We start from the raw sequence: 19,669 nt of genomic DNA, 5'->3' as shown, positions 1-19,669 counted from the left end.
TACTATCCAACAGAAATTCGGTATACAAGATAATCAAAGTTTTAAATATATACAAATACGTAATACTTTAATGAGTATCAGACCCCGGTTCAGTCCAGGTGGTAGAATTAATATGTTTGATTATTTATTAGGCGGGGGGACAAAAATAAAAATGGTATATAATACCCTTTTATTAAGTTTACAAGATGATATTGAAAAGGTTGAAGCTTCCTGGATGTTGAAACTAGGCGATCCAGATGTCGATGTAGATAAAGCATTGCAAATGGCAGGGAATATTTTTCGCTCCACAAATTTAAAGGCACAACACTATAAAACTATATTTAACCTATATTATACACCGGCCAAATTATTTGAGTGGAATAAGAGGGACGACGATAAATGCCCAAGGTGTCTGGAGGAGCCTGCTAATTTGATACATGTTTTATCAATGCAATAAGCTGAGCACAATTCGTGAAGAGATTGAAAAGTTTTGGGAGGGGCTGCTAGGTAGAAAGATCAACCTATCCCCAACCCTAATGATAACCGGTATTGACAGCAGCTTGGGGCTGAAGATGGAGGAGGAAGCTTTTGTGTTTTTATGTCTGGCTGTGTTGCGTATAATGTTAGCGGGAAGCTGGAAAGACGCCCTGGCCCCCACGTTTCAGCTGTGGTTATCTAGACTTCTGGGGATACATAATATAGAATCTGCTTTATATAGTCGGAAAGGAAGGAAGATGAGGGAGTTGGGGGTTGGAAGTATGGGCTCCCCTTAAGTTGTGGAGGGATTCCCAGCGGTAAGGCAGAGCTGTATCCAGATTGTATTCAGATTTTTTAAATATTTCTAATATTTATTAATTAATTGCCTTCTTAATGTATGTATTTTTGTATTATATATATAATTGAATTAAGTAACACCCGACTTTGTACTCTGTATTATCTATGACCAATAATGTAAAAGCCTAGTTTTGCTTGATTTTTTTTTATTATACAATGTATCTATTGTTATTATACCAGGTATTTAATAATTTTTTTTTAAAAAAAATTAAATTAAATTAACAGAGCATTTGTGCTGGGTGTGCAGATAGCCTTCAAGCCACTCAGCACCGATCAGTAACCCAGAGGTTGCGGGCAGGAAGGGAACAAAGTATGGGTTTTAACCGTAAAGTTTATTTATGTTTAATACATTTTTATGAAGTGGCTGGTTTCATCATAATATTTAGGATGAATAAATATTTCAAAAGAAGATCATGCAGAAATCTTGCAATGTATAGGTAAAAAAATGTGTAGATTACCCGATGTGCTGTGGGCTGGCCCTAAAATGATAAGCAACCCAACCAGCCTGTGTCTTAAGGGGGCTTGTTCAAACCAGCCATAGACTGAAAGGCGACCACCAATAGCTCCTTTCCCTATGTGTATGCATATCGAGTATGTATGTGTGGGGGATGTCGTTGTGAAAATAGGTCTTACGAGACAGCTAATGTTGTCTGTAGCGAGACCTAAGAAAATTAAATAACCTAGAGCATGGATTTATAAAGTATGGTTCCTAAGGCTGTTCCTAATAATTCTTTCTAATTCATTAGGTTCTTGGCACTATAGTTTGGAATGCTAAAACACTGCATGACAATTATTATGCCCCCATCTCCCAGACACTGATATTTTAGATACAAGGGTCTTAATTAAGAGTGGCCATTTATTCAGTGCCTGCACAAACTCCTGTTTGCACAGGGATGGGAATTACAAGTTTGGTGGTAATTAACCACACACCCCTGAATTTTCTTCAGGTGTATTCCAGAAGTGAAAATGCCTCGTAAAATAGAACTACATGTGGATTTAGGTGCTTAAAACACCAACATCTGCATGCTAAGCCCCATTTTAAAGGACTCCACTTATTACAGGGGTTAATTATCACACCTCCTAACTTCCCAGTCCCAGTGGTATCAAATTATAAAAGGTGCGATTATATCCTGAAATTAGCGATTCATAATATGATTATGAGTCATGAGGTGAACGAGGCATGACTTTCACAGTAGCATCAGTCTCTTTTGTAGATAAATGATCATGAGTGATCCCCTGTTAAATTCTGATAGGGGTTAATTAACACATGCGATTTTTAATGCATGGTCCTCATTACAAGTTGGCCAACACATTCTCATACGTGTGGTAACTCCGGTTACCTCACATTTCAGAACTATACATTTTGCAATAAAATGGCATCCTTTAAGAAGTGTCAGCAGGTCAGCATTACGCACCAGCTGCTGTCATCTGGTTGCGCTGGACCGGTACCTAGGTGCAAGTTAAGACCAGCCACAATGAAGTGCAGACTGAATACAGAAACCAGGTTCAACCCTGTCAAACGTTTTACCTTCTCTCAAATGGAAGTCAAAAATCCTCAGTGGGGCAAGGCACAGTGGGGCAAAGCAGACTGTAGTTGAAGAGGCCTCCATGACGTCGGATAGCCGCTGGTTAAGGTCTGTTGGTGAAATTATTTCCAGTTAGAGGTACTCTGAGGAGTCCTGGGAAACAGCCCCTTGTTCACCCTTGTTTGTAATGATTATTTCATCTGAATTGCAGCACTCTTAGAATAGCATCACTTGCATTGGATGAGGTAAACACCTTTGGGTTTGCATGGAAAGTTTCTGTAACGTAGGCAGGTAAAGTGGAAAGTACTAGGATTGGCATTTTGCATGAAGCTTCTGAGTGGGGCTTAGTAGAAAGGCTCTTTCTACTATGTAGTAGCAGATATGCACACATAAGTCAAATACTGTATTTTGAGCTGACCAACGTAGTGCTGAGAGATGTTACAACCTATGGTGCTGTGCTGCAGAACAAAGGGTAGAACTGCAATTGAGAAGCCTCAGTCATGATTATTTCAGTTATGTTCTCTTCTGTGGTAGACCGTCTGGCCTCTGCATCTGGCGCTTCACTGAATGTCAAGCAAGAACACCCTGAATACTATAAATTGGAGGAAGACTTGTATTCCAAACCTCTGCAGGAGCCCCAGAGGAGAAATGGTGCATACTGCTACAACCCAAGTGAGTGTGGCCAAGTGGTGGAATGTGACATCCAGAGGTTACGCTTCGTAAATGAAAGATGACCCCCTCACGTGGCCAGGAGTTTTTCTTTGCCATAAAGTTTTAATGATGTTCTCAATTTTGTGGTAATTTCTGTGTGCCATATTTTTGATCAACGAATATATATTCCATGGAGACTTGCATAGCTCTAGCTTTTGTCCAATTCCTGTTCTGACATAAAAATACTATTCCCTAACCCCTAACTTTCAAGACTGCCGTCACTGTGCTTATTTGACAAAAGACAGTGTTCGCTTTTTGTATATTAAGTAAAATGTGGGAGCATAAACAATGCTATGTTTTGCATAAGCTAAAATAAAAGGAAACAATATATTTTTTAAAACATTCATAAGAAAGAAAGAAAGAACTGAGCATAGCCTGGACAAGATGAATCATAGCTGCAGGAGGACAATGGCATTTAGGCATTGCAAAGATGCAATAGTCTTTATCTGTTCTGATGCCCGCGTGATGTACAATCGATCCCTCATTGACAGCCAGTTCTGGTTTTCAAATGCTTTTGTAGGAGTGGTGATCGGATGCAGCGTCATCCAGCAAAAGTCACAGCAGCTGCACGTAAAGTTGTACATGTATTTGAGCTCCGTGGAAAATATGTACAAGTGCACTGACATTCATGTTTCTTCTGTTTGGCAGGCATCCCATAATGTCAATTAACGTGCTTTAAATCCAAACTGACTGATATTATTTATACGCAAGTCAGGATTACAAGTTGAGTTAAAGGCAATGGCAGTGGGGCAACCCTGTATTCCTTGGGTAAATGTCAGTGTAAACAATAGTAGTTGTGTCAGAATTATTTAGAACATATTACATACATAGGGGTCCATTAGAATGTCGGGCGGATCGCCACCGCCCGCATGCCATTTCCCCCCGCCATATTAGTATGGCGGGGGGACCCCGGCGGACTGAAAGACTGTCCACCGGTTTCCCGCCGGTCACACAAGTGACCGGGCAGAAAAGGGGCCTGATATGGTGGCATTATGATGGCAGCAGGAAGCAGCCTTCAACGCCGCCACGGAAAGGCATGCGGTTTCCTCAGTTGGGGGCCTGTTGCGGGCCCCCAGGATGTTGGGGGGGTGGGGGGAAAATGGGGGTACCTATGGTACCCCCCTGCATTTGCACGGACGACGCGGCAGGCACCGCACGGTGCCTGCCATGTTGTGCATGCAAATGTGCACATGCCTTTTTTGTATTGCGGCGGGTGCTGCTGACAGCACCGCCCGCCATAATGCAAAGAATGCGGGGTGCGCCCGCCAGTGTGACGGGCGCATCCTAATTGCCAATGCGGGACTGCCGCACCCTTAGCGGACGGTCCCATTCCCCGGGGCGATGGCAGGCGGACAAAGTCTGCCCGCCATCCTAATAGACCCCATAGTATCTAAGGGCCTGCTATCAAACCCCTCCAGGTATTCAATACAGTATTAGAAAAGCTCAGAGTCTAGATTGGAATGTGATACGCCTAACTTTTCACATGAAGTTAGAATAACATTCTTTACACATTTAAGAAACATTCAAGAGGGTGCTCCAAAAGATAAGCATAAAAGGGGAAAACGCAGTGCTCGCGAGTTGGGATCAGAGTGAGAATAAGGGAATCAAAACAATTTAAAATGCAGTGTTAAAGCAAATGGCTGCCGTTTGCATAGTTCATATTAAAGGGTGTTTGTATACTTCGTTATCCATATTCAGTGAAGAAATATCCTTTTAAATGGCCATCCAAACATTCTAATTAGTTGGTGTTTCGACCCTTAGTAATTAGTTAAGTGGGTTCTTTATCAGGAAAGTAAATAGGATGCACCCTCCATCAAGTGAAGGAGTGATCAAAAATAATTTTAATCCTACCTAAAGAGGATTCAGGAAAAAAGCCACTTAAATATATTCAGTTGCACACTGAAACAAATGCATTGTCTAGTTGTGAGTGCGCACCAGCAACTTGACGATGCATTCATTTGAGCATGCAATTTGGAGATTCAGTTCACTGATATGAGTGGGAGATTAAGCCACTTTGAATACAGAAGAAATATAGTATAAGTTCAGAATGGCATTGAATCCACTGATAAGTATTAGCAAATATACATTTCTTCTACTAAAGGATAACAAAATAGAGATAGCTCTTAATTATTTTATTTAAAAACACATTTTCTAATGACATTTTATCAAGAATAATCTGGGTCTTATTTCTACCTCTAACTAAGCAGTTGTAAAGTTATCAGAAGGGATTACGTATTTGAGCGAGCAGAGTATCTTTCTATTTGAGGTATTTCTATGATTCAGTTATGAGTTTGTGGGGACATTCCAGTTTTCCGTTTCCTGAGTAGTGATCTTTTTTGCAGTCATGACTGCGTAGAATTCACAGTTTTTTGGGTGAAACTAAAGTTGACCAGGTGAAATGATAGTCCCTGGCGAAGGCTGCCCTTTAGCACACTCTACGGACATATGCAAAAAAGTGCTTTAGGAGCCTTGATAGCATCAACAACTATCTGCAAGACTTCGTTTTACTTTTTGTTTGGAGTCTGATATGGTTAGAAGACTAGCCCTTGTTGGGTATATACACTTTGTAGACTTGTAAAAAGTTTGTGCCATTTCTCGGGACTTTTTACCAGACTTGCGGTCTGGCCATCTCTAGCTCGGATTCTCAGTCTGTTCTACATTTACACATACTCTGCAGATTATTGAAAATGATTTATCTGTGATAAAAACATTAGTCTTTAAAAAAAAAAGAATTAGGCCAGTCCTACAGCACTGAGTGATAGCGTATTGTTCCCTTACAGTTACAATAAATAAATAAATATTATTATTTAGAAAATGCAGACCCTCCATCATAAGGTAATTTAAAAGTTCTGATGCTGGCAATAACCACTCACAAAATATGGGTGTTAACCAAATATGGCACCAACCCTTGCAACGTCATCTACGAACCTAACCATTCCCATCAAAGCTCATGCTGTCTGTCTGTTTATTCTTAGGCATCAGAGGTGCTAGCCCTGCCATAGTTGTAACTAAAGAAGAAGGGTTGGATTCCATTGGCCATCAGGAATCTGAGAGATCCAAGTCTCCAAGACGTCTGAACGAAAGTAAGCATTGGGGTATTTTAAACTTTGTGTAAGTGGCAAATTTGTAGAGAAATGGTCCTTCTGTGCTGTGATTGACTGGATGTCTTTCCAACAGACGAGGTTACCGAAGCACAATATGAAAGCTATCCCACTACTTATGAGGAAGGGCTCAAGCAGTGCACTACAGTTGACTGCCAGCTGCAGCTCAGGAAACCGACTCTCCCTTCAACGTATCCAAGAGATGAAGCAGGAGAGATGTACAACACAGATTCTGAACGGACTGACCAATGCCAACACCATGCTGGTAAGAGACTGTTTGAAAATACATGCTCTAAGATGTGGCTCGTTGGCAGCACAACCCTACAGTCACATTTGGGCACATTCACAGAGAATAGAGTCTCTATTTGCAATGAGTGTGGGAAAACCTTCAGGGGGACCTCTTACCTTATATTCCACCGCAGCATTCACTCAGGAGACCGGCTAAACAAATGTACAAACTGTGGTAAGAGCTTCACAAAAATATTGTGTCTGATTGTTCACCTGAGAACCTAGCTGCAAAGACAGCATCCAAGTGTAGAGATATAAAATTCAGACATGTCAGCTCTTTCCAAGCACTAGGAATATTTGACTGCCCTGTATCACAGTGCTAGGGGTGATAATGCTCAACCCTCTTGGAATGTCAAATAGCCCACACTGAAGAGCAACCTAATAAATGTGCAGTGCAATCCTCCCCCTACTTACCACCAGAAAATCTACTTACTGTAGTGAGGAAAAGGAAGCCGACCTTGTAAAACTGTGGAGGTACATCACTGGCATTGCCTTGGATGTTCCTGAGTAGGAAAGGAGTGATTGTAATAACAGTAGAAGGAGTTGCAGGTAGAGCATTATTATGGAGAATTAATGTGAAGCATGTTTTAAGACAAACAATTGCTGGTTGTAGTTGTCGCTTATTATTTCAATGTTGTTATGTATTGTCATTGTATACCATGGTCTCAACATTTCTCATGTGTGTACCCTTCGAACCAATGCATAGCTGTTTCCTGGAACTTCCTGACTTTAAAGACTGTCTTCATCATTGCAGTTCTATCAGCTAGTCACGTAAGTGAACTACTGGACCATACCAATGACCAACGAGTGGACAATCAGTTTTTTGTGTAGTTTTCTGGGATGAAAAAAGAAAGGGCGGTGTAGAAAAGGACCCAGTTGAGGCAGAGAGTCCTCTGTATTAAGGTCTGCTATGTATTGGTCAAGAAGAGCCCCCAGTAGGTCTGAGAACCCATTCCACCAGGGCTACGATTGCTACCACTGCATTTGCACACAAGAGCCTTTCCTTGATATTTTCCAGGCATCAACCAGGGCATCAGTGCATACACTTAGAAAGCATTACAGCTTTGGCAGGCGGGTCTGGCGGGAAGGACATCTCACCCACCCAGTCCTACAAGACTTTTAGTTAGAGTCTAGTCCGCAGACTATACCCCTGGGGAGGCATTGTTTTGGTATCTCATCTAAGATGAGGAATCTGCAGTGGTTAGAATTATCTTTCAGTAGAACATGTCACTTACCTTCTGTAATACGCTTTTTGGTGAATACTCTAACTGCAGATTCCTCACCCCCCTTACAACTCCCCATTCTATGGTGTAACATCTTTTTAACATCTAAAAAGGTCCCAAGTTAGTACTCAACATACTGTTATCGACGATTGTTCACGCTTTGCATCTGAGGGGGAATAAAGGGGAAAAAAAAGAAGGAACAGGTCATCGTGCAGTGGTGATGCTTATATGCAGTTCCACTCTGTCACTTCCAGGGTGTTATCGAGTCACTGTGGAGCTGCAAGACAGCACCTAGTGGCATCCAAGAGCACTTCCATGGAAAGGTTTTCCTGATCCAGTCTGGTGATTGGGGAGTATTCTATGGTTAGATAGAGTATTCACCAGAAAGAGCATTACCGAAGGTAAGTAACTTGTTTGATTTGTTTTCTTAGCCTGAGATAGTAGGTCTTCCTTGAGAGCCAGAATTTTCTGTTCCGAATTTGGGGCTAAGCGGTGAAAAGTTATAGAAAGTGGATTTGGTATTGTGCCATAGACGGTTCACAGACAAAATCTGAAACCACAGATATTGTGGGTCATAAATATTGTATCAAAAATATATAGAACTAAAATCTCATTATCCTATACTTATAGTGGAAATTACAGAAATATTGAAAGAAATATAGTTATACACTAATATCAAACTTAAAAATAACATTTTTTAATATAAACATAGTAAAACATAGTAAACATTAAATATATTAACATTAAACAGTTATATATAATGTAATTTCAATATAAGTAAATAATTTGAAATTATATATAAATGTTGGACTTATTTTAAAAAATTCATATTTATATGTTTGTTTATTTCAACATATATAATTTAAAACTATTAATAAAATAATTAGAATGTATGTTACAATTTACACTGTAAACTTCACACAAGTGAGGAATCATTTAAAAAAAAAAAAAGTGAGGTATCATTTTACTCAGGAGATTGAGGGGAACGCTGTGGGGTAGGACATTTGTGCCGGCACGGTGATTCCACCCAAGTATAAGTGGAAAATGTGTTTTTTTTCAGCTAAATTTGAGGTTTGCAGGGCATTCTGGGTGGGAAAACGTTTGGGGACCCACGCAAGCCTTACGTCGCTGGATTCCCCTGGGTGCCTAGTTTTCAGAAATGTGTGTATTTGGTTTTCCAAGATGGCTGCCGAGCCCGGGCCAAAAACCCAAGTGACTCCTTTTGCAAAACCAGGTTGTTTTGTGATAAGGTCATTTTGATGTCTTCCCAATACGTTTTGGGCCCTTGCCTGTCACGGGTGCTTGACCCATCCACGCGAGTGAGGTATCATTTTTATCGGGAGACCTGGGGGAACGATGGGTGGTAGGAAATTTGTGGATCTACATAGATTCCAGAACTTTCCCATACAGAAATTTGAGGAAAAAAAATCATTTTTTCAGCTAAATTTGAGGTTTGCAGGGCATTCTGAGTAAGAAAACATTGGGGGGACCCATGCAAGCCATACCTCGCTGGACTCCCCTGGGTGTCTAGTTTTCAGAAATGTGTGAGTTTGGTAGTTTTCCAAGATGGCCACCGAGCCGGAGGCCAAAAACCCAGGTGACCCCCCTTGCAAAACCAGGTTGTTTTGTGATAGGTCATTTTGATGTCTCCTCAATACGTTTTGGGCCCTTGCTTGTCTCAGGTACTTGACCTGCCCACGCGAGTGAGGTATAATTTTTATCGGGAGAACTGGGGGAACGCTGGGTGGTAGGAAATTTGTGGATTCACGTAGAATCCAGAACTTTCCCATACAGACAGAAATTTGAGAAAAAAGTGATTTTTTTCAGCTAAATTTGAGGTTTGCAGGGGATTCTGGGTATGAAAAAGTTGGGAGACCCATGCAAGTCATACCTCACTGGACTCCCCCGGGTGTCTAGTTTTCAGAAATGTGTGGGTTTGGTAGTTTTCCAAGATGGCCACCGAGCCCGGGGCCAAAAACCCAGTTACCCCCCCCTTGCCAAACCAGGTTGTTTTGTGATAGGACATTTTGATGTCTCCTCAACACGTTTTGGGCCCTTGCCTGCCACGGGTACTTGACCCTCCCATGCGAGTGAGGTATAATTTTTATCGGGAGACCTGGGGGAACGCTGGGTGGTAGGAAATTTGTGGATCCACGTAGATTCCAGAACTTTCCCACACAGAAATTTGAGAAAAAAGTGATTTTTTTTCAACAACATTTGAGGTTTGCAGGGGATTCTGGGTAGGAAAGCTTTGGGGTATACATGTAAGCCATAACTCCCTGGACTCCCCTGGGTCTCTAGTTTTCAGAAATGTCTGGGTTTGGTAGGTTTCTCTAGATGGTTACTGAGCCCAGGCCAAAAACTCTTGGGACCCCCCCTTGCAAAACCAGGTCATTTTCGGATACATAAGGGGCATCTGAGTTTTTGGTCCCGAGTCAGCAGCCATCTAGTGAAACCTGCCAAACCCACACATTTCTGAAAACTAGACACCCGGGGGAGTCCTGCAAGATATGTCTTGCGTGGATCCCCCAACGTTTTCCTACCTAGAATGCCCTGCAAACCTCAAATTTAGCTGAAAAAAAATCACTTTTTTCTCAAATTTCTGTGTGGGAAAGGTCTGGAATTAACGTGTATCCACAAATTTCCTACCACCCAGTGTTCCCTCAGGTCTCCCGATAAAAATGATACCTCAATCGCGTGGGTGGGTCAAGTACCCGTGAGAGGCAAGGGCCCAAAACGTATTGAGGAGACATCAAAATGGCCTTTCACAAAACAACCTGGTTTTGCAAGAGGGGTCACCTGGGTTTTTTGCCCCTGGCTCGGCAGCCATCTTGGAAAACTACCAAAACCACACATTTCTGAAAACTAGACACCACTAGATACCTCACTTGTGTGGGTGGGGCAACAGCCTGTGACTGGGAAGAGCCCAAAACATAGGGAATAAGGGTATAGCACCGAAAATTCTAAGCGCTAAATTTTTTTAAAAATACGTCTTTAGCCAATTCTGCATTTGACACCCCACACAAGTGAGGTATCATTTTACTCGGGACACTAAGCAGAATGCTGTGGGGTAGGATATCTGTGCCGCCACAGTGATTCCACACAAAATATGTGGAAAATGTGTTTTTCTCAGCTAAATTTGAGGTTTGAAGGGATTCTGGGAGGGGAAACGGGGGATCCACGCAAGCCATACCCCATTGGACTCCCCAGGGTATCTAGTTTTAAAAAATGTGTGGGTTTGGTAGGTTTCCCTAGATGGCAGCAAGCCCGGGGCCAAAACCCCAGGTGCCCCCCTCCCAAAACCAGGTAGTTTGGTTATAGGTAATTTTGAAGTCTCCACAGTACGATTTGGGCCATTTCCTGTTGCAGCCCCTATGCCTACGCACACAAGTGAGGCACCATTTTTATCGGGACATGTGGGGAAACGCTGGGTGGTAAGAAATTTGTGTCAGCCCAGTGAAACTACAACTTCCCCATACAGAAATGTGAGAAAAAATTGATTTTTTCAACAAAATTTGAGGTTTGCTTGGGATTCTGGGTAGGGAAATGTTGGGGGACCCACGCAAGTCATACCTTGCTAAACTCCCCTGGCTGTGTAGTTTTTAGAAATGTGTGGGTTTGGTAGATTCCCGTAGGTGGCCGCCGAACATGGGGCTAAAAACTTAAGGGACCCCCCTTGCAAAACCAGGTTGTTTTGTGATAGATAATTGTGATGTTGCCTCAATAGGATTTGGGCTCTTGCCTGTCGCGGGTACTTGACCCACCCACGCGAGTGTGGTACCATTTTTATTGGGAGACCTGGGGCAATGCTGTGCAGAAGGAAATTTGTGGATCCACGCAGATTCCAAAACTTTCACACACCGAAATTTGGGGAAAAAGTGATTTTTTTCATCTAAATTTGAGGTTTGCAGGGGATTCTCGGTAGGGAAATGTTGGGGGACCCACGCAAGCCATACCTTGCTTTACTCCCTAGGGTGTCTAGTTTTCAGAAATGTGTGGGTTTAGTAGGTTTTCCTAGAGGGCCGCTGAGCCCGGAGCCAAAATCTCATGGGACCCCCCTCGCAAAACCTGGTTGTTTTGTGATAGGAAATTTTCATGTCGCTTCAATAGGTTTTAGGCCCTTGCCTGTCGTGGGTACTTGACCCACCCACACAAGTGAGGTACCATTTACTTTGGGGAATGCGGGCTTGGTGCAATTTTGTGGATCCACACAGATTCCAGAACTTTCCACCACAGAAATGTGAGGAAAATGTGTTTTTTTTTTACAAATTTTGAGGTTTGCAAGTGATTTTGGGTGACAGAACCTGATGAGAGCCAGACAAGTCACCCCATCCTGGATTCCCCTGGGTGTCTAGTTTAAAAAAATGTATAGGTTTACTAGGTTTCCCTAGGTGCTGGCAGAGCTACGGTCCAAAATTTACACCTAGGCACTTTGCAAAATAGTGTCAGTTTTCACTGTAAAATGTGGTGTGTCTACGTTGCGTTTTGGACTGTTTCCTGTCGTGGGCACTAGGCCTACCCACACATGTGACATACCATTTTTCTCGGAAGACTTTGTGGAATGCGGGTTGGGTGGAATTATGTGGATCCGCGCAGATTCAAGAACTTGCCACCAGAGAAATGTGAGGAAAATGTGTTTTTTTTTAAACAAATTTTGAGGTTTGCAAGGGATTCTGGGTAACAGAACCTGGTGAGAGCCAGACAAGTCACCTCATCCTGGATTCCCCTGGGTGTCTAGTTTTAAAAAATGTATAGGTTTGCTAGGTTTCCGTAGGTGCCGGCAGAGCTAGGGTTCAAAATTGACAGCTAGGCACTTTGCAAAAAAAGGGTCAGTTTTCACTATGAAAATGCGGTGTGTCCACGTTGCGTTTTGGGCTTTGCGTTTTGGGCCATTTCCTGTTGCAGGCACAAGGCCTACCCACACAAGTTGGGTATCATTTTTCCCGGAAAACTTTGGGTAATGCGGGGTGGGTGAAATTTTGTGGATCCATGCTGATCCCAGAACTTTCCATCACATAATTGTGAAGAAAAGGTGTTTTTTTTTTTTAACTAAGTTTGAGGTTTGCAAGGGGTTCTGGGTAACAGAACCTGGTGAGAGGCACACAAGTGGCCCCGCGGGGGGCGCGCAGATATGGGGCTATTGCCCCAATATGCCTCCGGGGAGGGGCAGAAAGACTGTGGTAATAGTTTTCGGGGTGGGGGCATTATCATGCCCATTCTGAGCAGCCATCACCCCTACATTAAGAAAAAAAAAAGAAAGAAATCCCTGGTTTCTAGTGAGCTTTCTGCCCCCCCCGGGGGGCAGATTGGGGGCGGCTGCCTCCATCTGCCCCCTGGGGGCAGAAAGACTGACTGTTCTCTGGAGGGGGGGCTGGGGGCATTATCATGCCCATTCTGAGCAGCCCCCACCCCTACATTAATAAAAAAAAGAAAGAAATCCCTGGTTTCTAGTGAGCTTTCTGCCCCCCGGGGGCAGTTTGGGGGCGGCGGCCCCCGTCTGCCCCCTGGGGGCAGAAAGACTGACTTTTCTCTGGAGGATGGGCTGGGGGCATTGTCATGCCCTTTCTGGGCAGCCCCCAACATCAATAAAAAACAAATCCCTGGTTTCAAGAGGGCTTTCTGCCCCCACGGGGGGCAGATTGGGGGCTACTGCCCCGTCTTCCCCTTCTCCCCAGGCCAAAAAAAAAGGGAAATCCCTCTGCTGTCTGCAGCAGAGGGATTTCCTGATTCCGTCATGAGCACACTCATGATGGAACCATTCCGTTATGAGCACTGAAGGAGTTAAATATAAACATTAGATAAACCAAAACATGTGGCGGTCGCTTAAAAACTCACTTTGCGATGTTGAGATAATCCCAGTACCCAAGCTCTATGTTGATTGACATGATGGTCCTGACATGAATTCTCAGTAAATTCCTTAAACTTACAGGCGATCTAATGTGTGTGTTATTCAAATATATTAGCACACAGTAAAAATAGAGCACCTATTAAATTAGCCTGTGATATGTCAGAACAAAATATTCAGGAGAAAATAATGAGTCTTGTTAGGGAATTGATAAAACCCTACTCATCCAAGCCCTTCATTTCCAAGGTAAAAGTAGGTTCAGATCACATAGTTGCCTGAAAGAACTTCAGGAACAAAAAAGGAAGAGAAAACAAAATGTTTTTTTAATATCAATTTGTAAATGAAAATCACTCGACCGCATACTGTTGTAGGCCAGTTGACCAAGATAAGCAGTGTTATTGTAATTCAGTATCTTTCTATTGAGAAACCTACTGAACAGTAGGGTACTGCATTTCATACTGCATTTCCAAACACAAACCTTGTAACTGAAGAGAAACCTGTCTATGGTTGTAAGACAGAGGAAGGTTAACCACTTACCTTAAAGCCGGATTTAGCAGCAACGATGGTAGAAGCTAATTAATCCCTTCCCCTATATGGAGATACCTATGAGTATTTACATATATAACACTTCACAGATAACACCACCATAGGGGAAAGGGAACAAAGGGACAAAAGAAACAATAACGTTGCTGCTGCTTGGCTCAGAATAGGGATGTCATCAGAAGATGTAGACCTCACTCTTCTACAGTCCACCTCTTATGCCCTGTAAGTGAAACACAAAACACACAAATGATATTATCCCCTTCTTATGCATAGTATCACCTTGAACCCCTATGTGTCAAGTACTTACTCATATAACAGCGGTGCTTCTCTCAAGAAAAAAGGCACAAAAGAGAAAAATAAAGTAAACAAAAAAGAATATAGTTCTGTGTCACCACAAAAGAAGGTACTTATCTTATTGCAGATTATCCTCTATGACTGGGAATCGTCCGTCCGTTTGGCTGCTCTGAGCCTCCTGATACTGTGGGTATGATTGTTCAACTAGTTCAGCTCTCCAGAGCTTAGCAGGCGAGTCGGGGATAAACAAAATCCTGAAGCGCGGAATAGCGCGGACGTAGCCTCACTTGGGAGGTTGGCGAAATTAAATAAAGAATACCCAGCACGTTTGCGCTCTCCTGAGCGTGTCATCCGAGGGCGGACCAGAACAGAAGCGCTCCTCCTGAGCGGAGGCCCTTCTTCGGAGAACTTGTGGATTAAGAGCGACTTCAGTCCACAACAGACGCTGTTACACAGCGTGTCCAAGGGAGTCCGTAGAGCGAGCGCGAGACGCTCTGAAAGTTTACATTCCTGTCCGTTAGCTTGAAGCAATCAAGCGAGTCACGGACACACCTTCCTGAACACCGGGAGGCGTTTTGAATGTTACGACGAATATTGTTCCCAGGCGCGCGAGACGCCGAACCCTATAGTCGTCCCTCCGGTAGCTGCCTCCAGGAAACCGAGAATACCAAGTTCAGCAGCTTGAACTGATGCTGCAAAATCACGTAGCTTCATCTCTGAAGGAAGTTTTTTGAGTGACCAGCCCTGATTCCAACAAGGGCGGGGTTTAAGTAACCTCATCCAGGTGAGATAGCCAGCCTTCTCTGAGGATTGTGGTAGTTGTGGTTTTTTGTGCCCAAACATTCATACAATGTATTGTATTCATACCCCATGTACCTATTTCCGCCTAGCCATGACAATGGTGAACAATGCCTGGTAGATATGTAAAGTACCCAGAAATCTTCTACAGTCTGTGGCATGTCAGATTCAAACATTTTAACCCCTTCAGTGCCACGCCCTTTCCCCCTCCTGTGCCGGGCGTTGCACTAGTGGGTGGGGTTCATGACGAGATAGTCTCGTCATGGGCACAGCCCAACCGTGCTCCATGACAAGACTATCTCGTCATGGGCACTGAAGAGGTTAAATGAAAAGATACTTGTCTGCTGTGTACAATATCTGGTAGAATGGTAGAGTACCCAGTAATCTTCTACAGTGTAGGGCATATCAGTTTCAAACCATTTAAATGAAGAGATTCTCATCTATGGTGAACAATACCTGTTCGAAATGTCACAGGGGGAGAAAAAGAGAGGCACATAGGTCACTCGCTTGCCTCTAAAAGTTACATCAACACTAAAAGCCGCAGTGACCACTTTCAAGATGGAAAGGAGTACATTGTGCCCCTCTCTTCAATGTTGTCTGGTTAGCTTAGGAAGTTACTCCCACTTAGAGCATTTAAGATGTTGAATGAAGTGGTCTCACCCATGTAATGTATCAGGCTTCATTATCAGCCACCTCATCCTAGCCTGCTAAGGTAGTACTACTAGGGCGGACTCAACTTCAACAGATTGTTCTGGGAGTTGTTATAATGTTATGCTTCTGGATAACATTCCAGGAATCCAGTTAAAAACTATTAAAAATACCTGTAGCTAAATCACAAAGTAATGCTTTATAAGGTGGTACATAAAGCATAGATAAAAATGACTGAAACATCTATAAATCACCTTACCCAGTTAGGGCTTCCAGCGCTTTCTAATCTGATCAGGGGTGGCAGCTCCTGTAGTCACACACTGTAGGAGGTATTTATATAGTACAAATAAAGTGTTGTAATGTTAAGTGATAGTTCATAGAGCTTGAAGGGAAAACAAGAGAGCTTCAAACTTCCACACTTAGGAAGGGTAGTGGAGCACTTATGCTTGTAATGCGCCTAGAGGAGGACAGAAAGTAGGTCAAAGAGGGAAATTGCCCTATATCACACTCATGCAAGGACATATTTTGGAAATTGCAGGAAAGTTGGGATTATAATCACTGCCTCCTGGTTCAAAGGCTGCTAACTTAATCACTACACCATATCTCTTCCTGTTTCCAAATATAACCAAACCACACTTACCTCCATACTGATGGTTACACCAAGTCAAAGCAGTAGATGCCACTTCCTCTGCAAGGTCATGAGTAGAGGAGGCAGGACAAAATGTGCTTAGTCCGATCATTCTGCGGAGCTTTTTGACATGGCGTATGTTTCCTGGCACCCTGACGACCTCTGAAGTGCTGAGAGCAGCAAGAGCGGGTGTTGGTTAGCACCCAGTGTAATGAAAACATCAACTGACAAGGCAACCATACACAGTTTGTATGTATGGATTTTGTATGGTTCAGACAGCTACAGAACACTAGATTCCTGGACTGATATACCACAATTCCTTGATGCCTTGCCTTCAGGACATGTCACCAATCTTTCTATCACAGGTTTTGCCATTAAAGTTCCCACCCTTACGATAAGGCTTGCACTATTCCTGTCTGCTCCCACTTTGGTGAAGTGGAATTGTTTGTGCTTCCGAAAGTTGATGGGCTGTGCACAAAAGATAGATTCTGATACTCATCACTTAGGTGGTGTGATGTTTTTCTTAAGATGAATCCTCTGTTAAGGCTTACTAAGTTCACCCAGTGTAGACTGTGCCAGTTCCCACAATTCCATCTCCACAGACTGCAGAAAGTGTAAGATGCTGCTGCAAGAGTAGTTGCTGCTTCCAGATATGCAATGACTTTAAAAAAAATTGATGCCCTACTGGAGCTGAAATAAAGTCTAAAACTCACCTTTTAACTTACAAGGGCCTATCCTAAACTGCCCTCAGTACTTCTTCAATAAGGGTACTTCCTATCCACACAACAAAGTCAGCTGAAAAAACACAAGCAGTAAAGTCACATTCACCAAGTGGTGATCTTAGGAACAGCCTACTTTCTTCATCAGCGTGAGACCGGATCTCCTGGTATTCATGAAAGGCATTCTCCCCCATCTTGAGGGATGACTAACAGACAACCTGTAACAACACTATTTAAATGCCTGTCACCCCTGAACAGTCTACCAAATTGAAGAAAGGATCCTAAGTCTGCCATCCCTGCTGCTCAATATGACTATGATGCCATATGGTGCTCCACATGATGACTGGCCTTACTTAGCTCCCAAACACAAAATGTACTGTGAAGAGTCTCCAGCTACCTACACATTTAATGCTGCAACCTAGAGATTTATAACTGTAAACTATTCCAGTCCCACTGTGAGGTGAATTTATTTGTAGAGTGTGTGCACCATTGATTACAAAATAATCTATTTTTGTGTCTAGGTTTTACCACAAACCATCCATGCAGATCTTTATGTAAACAAGAGGAAGAGGCCTATGGTTTGAAAGAGCCACAGCCTGAGGGGACGGAATATACCAGTTACCCAAGACAAAGTGAGTATAATGGGTTTCATTTACCTTGATAATCTGTGGATATGTTTAGTGATTTGCTTGTGATCTAGTCTGACTACATTTCCTCCCAACAGTGGATGTCCCCAACGACCAAAACAAAAGGCAGTCTGCTCTGTGTATAGAAGAAGCTAAGCAGCAGAAGAATCTTTGTGAAAGGCCCCACAAGCAATTTGCCAAGAATTTTAACTACATGGTGGACTGTGATATCCTTGCTAGAAATAAAAAAACAACAGAAATTAAATATAAAGTCCATGATAGAGAAATATCGAAGGCATCCCATGATGCACCAAAGCAATTTGTGCATCAAACAAGCATGTATAAATGCCCATCCTGTGAGCGACACTTCAGTGACAGAGCAACTTTACTTCTGCACATGAGGATTCACACAGCGGAGACCTTTTACACATGTCCTGCCTGCGGTAGATGTTTCAGTGACAGACAGCTTCTGCTCCTGCATCTTAAAGTTCACAGCAGAGAGAGGCTGTACATGTGCACAGAATGTGGGAAAAGCTTCAGTCATGGTTCTAACCTCAGGTTTCATCAAAGGATCCACACTGGAGACAGACTGTACAAATGTCCAAATTGTGCCAAAAACTTTACAAAATTGTACTACTTGAAAGTTCACCTTAGAACACACACCGGAGAAAGACCATATGTATGTACTGATTGTGATAAGAGGTTCAGGGACAACTCTGCTCTCACGAAACATCAGAGAATACACACGGGAGAGAAGCCTTTTAAGTGTAATGGATGTGAGAAAAGCTTTAGGGATAGCTCAACCCTCAACGTGCACCATCGAATTCACACTGGGGAACGACCTTATAAATGTACTGAATGTGAGAAAGGCTTTGGACGCAAAACAGCTTTGACAAAACACATGAGTAACCACTTCGAAAGGACAATAAACCAGTCACCTTACAAACATATTGCTCTAATACCACATAATTAGTGATGTGAAATGGGTAAAAATGTTCACACTGCTTTTCAGTTAGACTGTTGGAAAATCACGTTTGTGAGAGATCTTGTCACATGATTCTTGTTTTTGCCCCACGAGGTTCCCACAGTTTTATCTCCCAAATCGCAAACTTTTTAAAAATTCAACACAGTTCGTACCGTTCGGAAAGTGCGTTTGGCCTGGGAAAAACATTCCGGTATAGTTAAAAACCTCCGGATTTTGGGGTAATTTCAATTTTCTCGTATCTCTCAAATCTGTGGGAAATTTGTGATGGTTGTTAAGGGTTCATATGTAATTTATTTATATTTAGAAAGTGTAGTGTGGTATAGAAGGTGCATCTTGGTTCTTTTGAAAGCACTGAAAGTGATGACAAGTCAGTGCCACTATTTTTGTTATTGTGGACACCCTCCAGGAAAGGAACTATCTAAACAGAAGATGTTTCTAGTTTGCTATTGTTAAGACCCTGTTATAAAGCGGAGGTGAGGTAAAGGTTAGCCTTTTTTGCTTACCTTTGTTGACACATTACTAAGAATGAAAAATTTCCTAGCTATCGTAACGGAACTTTTCAATTCTATTAAGGACTCGGAGGCGAGGATTATGCTGTTCTTTCACGCTTTATTAATAGCGACCATTCAAAGAAACTTAACAACTACCATTCCCATGAACCATAGGGAATTAGGGAATAACAAATTTTGAACAATAAAGAGTGTCCCAGTATAGAGTGTCTGCGTGAGTCCACCAATCACAGGGCTCCACGGCAATAATAGTCCTCTCTCGTCTTCCATTCCCCCTCTTTCGTCGCTCGCAGTCAGCCAAACTGACCATTTCAAGAATCTTGTTTATTGGAATCCCCTGTCAGAAACAAAGAACAGAATCAGACGACAGCATGGGCTGAGGGTTACCCTGCAGGGGGAAAGCAAAACTGTG

The 19,669-nt window shown here is 42.7% G+C and overlaps 1 protein-coding gene across 1 annotated transcript in view; it reads left to right on the top strand.

Moving 5' to 3' along the window:
- The window catches only part of LOC146822249 (uncharacterized), a 52,777-nt gene extending 33,450 nt beyond the window's left edge, over window positions 1–19,327 (top strand). The window contains exons 5-9 of the mRNA XM_085609444.1: window positions 2,874–3,011; window positions 6,026–6,133; window positions 6,228–6,416; window positions 17,659–17,769; window positions 17,862–19,327. Of these exons, the coding sequence (XP_085465570.1) occupies window positions 2,874–3,011; window positions 6,026–6,133; window positions 6,228–6,416; window positions 17,659–17,769; window positions 17,862–18,736 (1,421 nt within the window). The 3' untranslated portion in view covers window positions 18,737–19,327. The remainder of the gene's footprint in view (window positions 1–2,873; window positions 3,012–6,025; window positions 6,134–6,227; window positions 6,417–17,658; window positions 17,770–17,861) is intronic.
- The last annotated feature ends 342 nt before the right edge of the window (window positions 19,328–19,669 follow it).

This window comes from Triturus cristatus, chromosome 6 (genome assembly GCF_964204655.1).
Source record: "Triturus cristatus chromosome 6, aTriCri1.1, whole genome shotgun sequence".
Lineage (NCBI taxonomy): Eukaryota > Metazoa > Chordata > Amphibia > Caudata > Salamandridae > Triturus > Triturus cristatus.
Note: the sequence above shows the minus strand (reverse complement) of the source record. Positions and strands in the feature narration are given on the sequence as shown.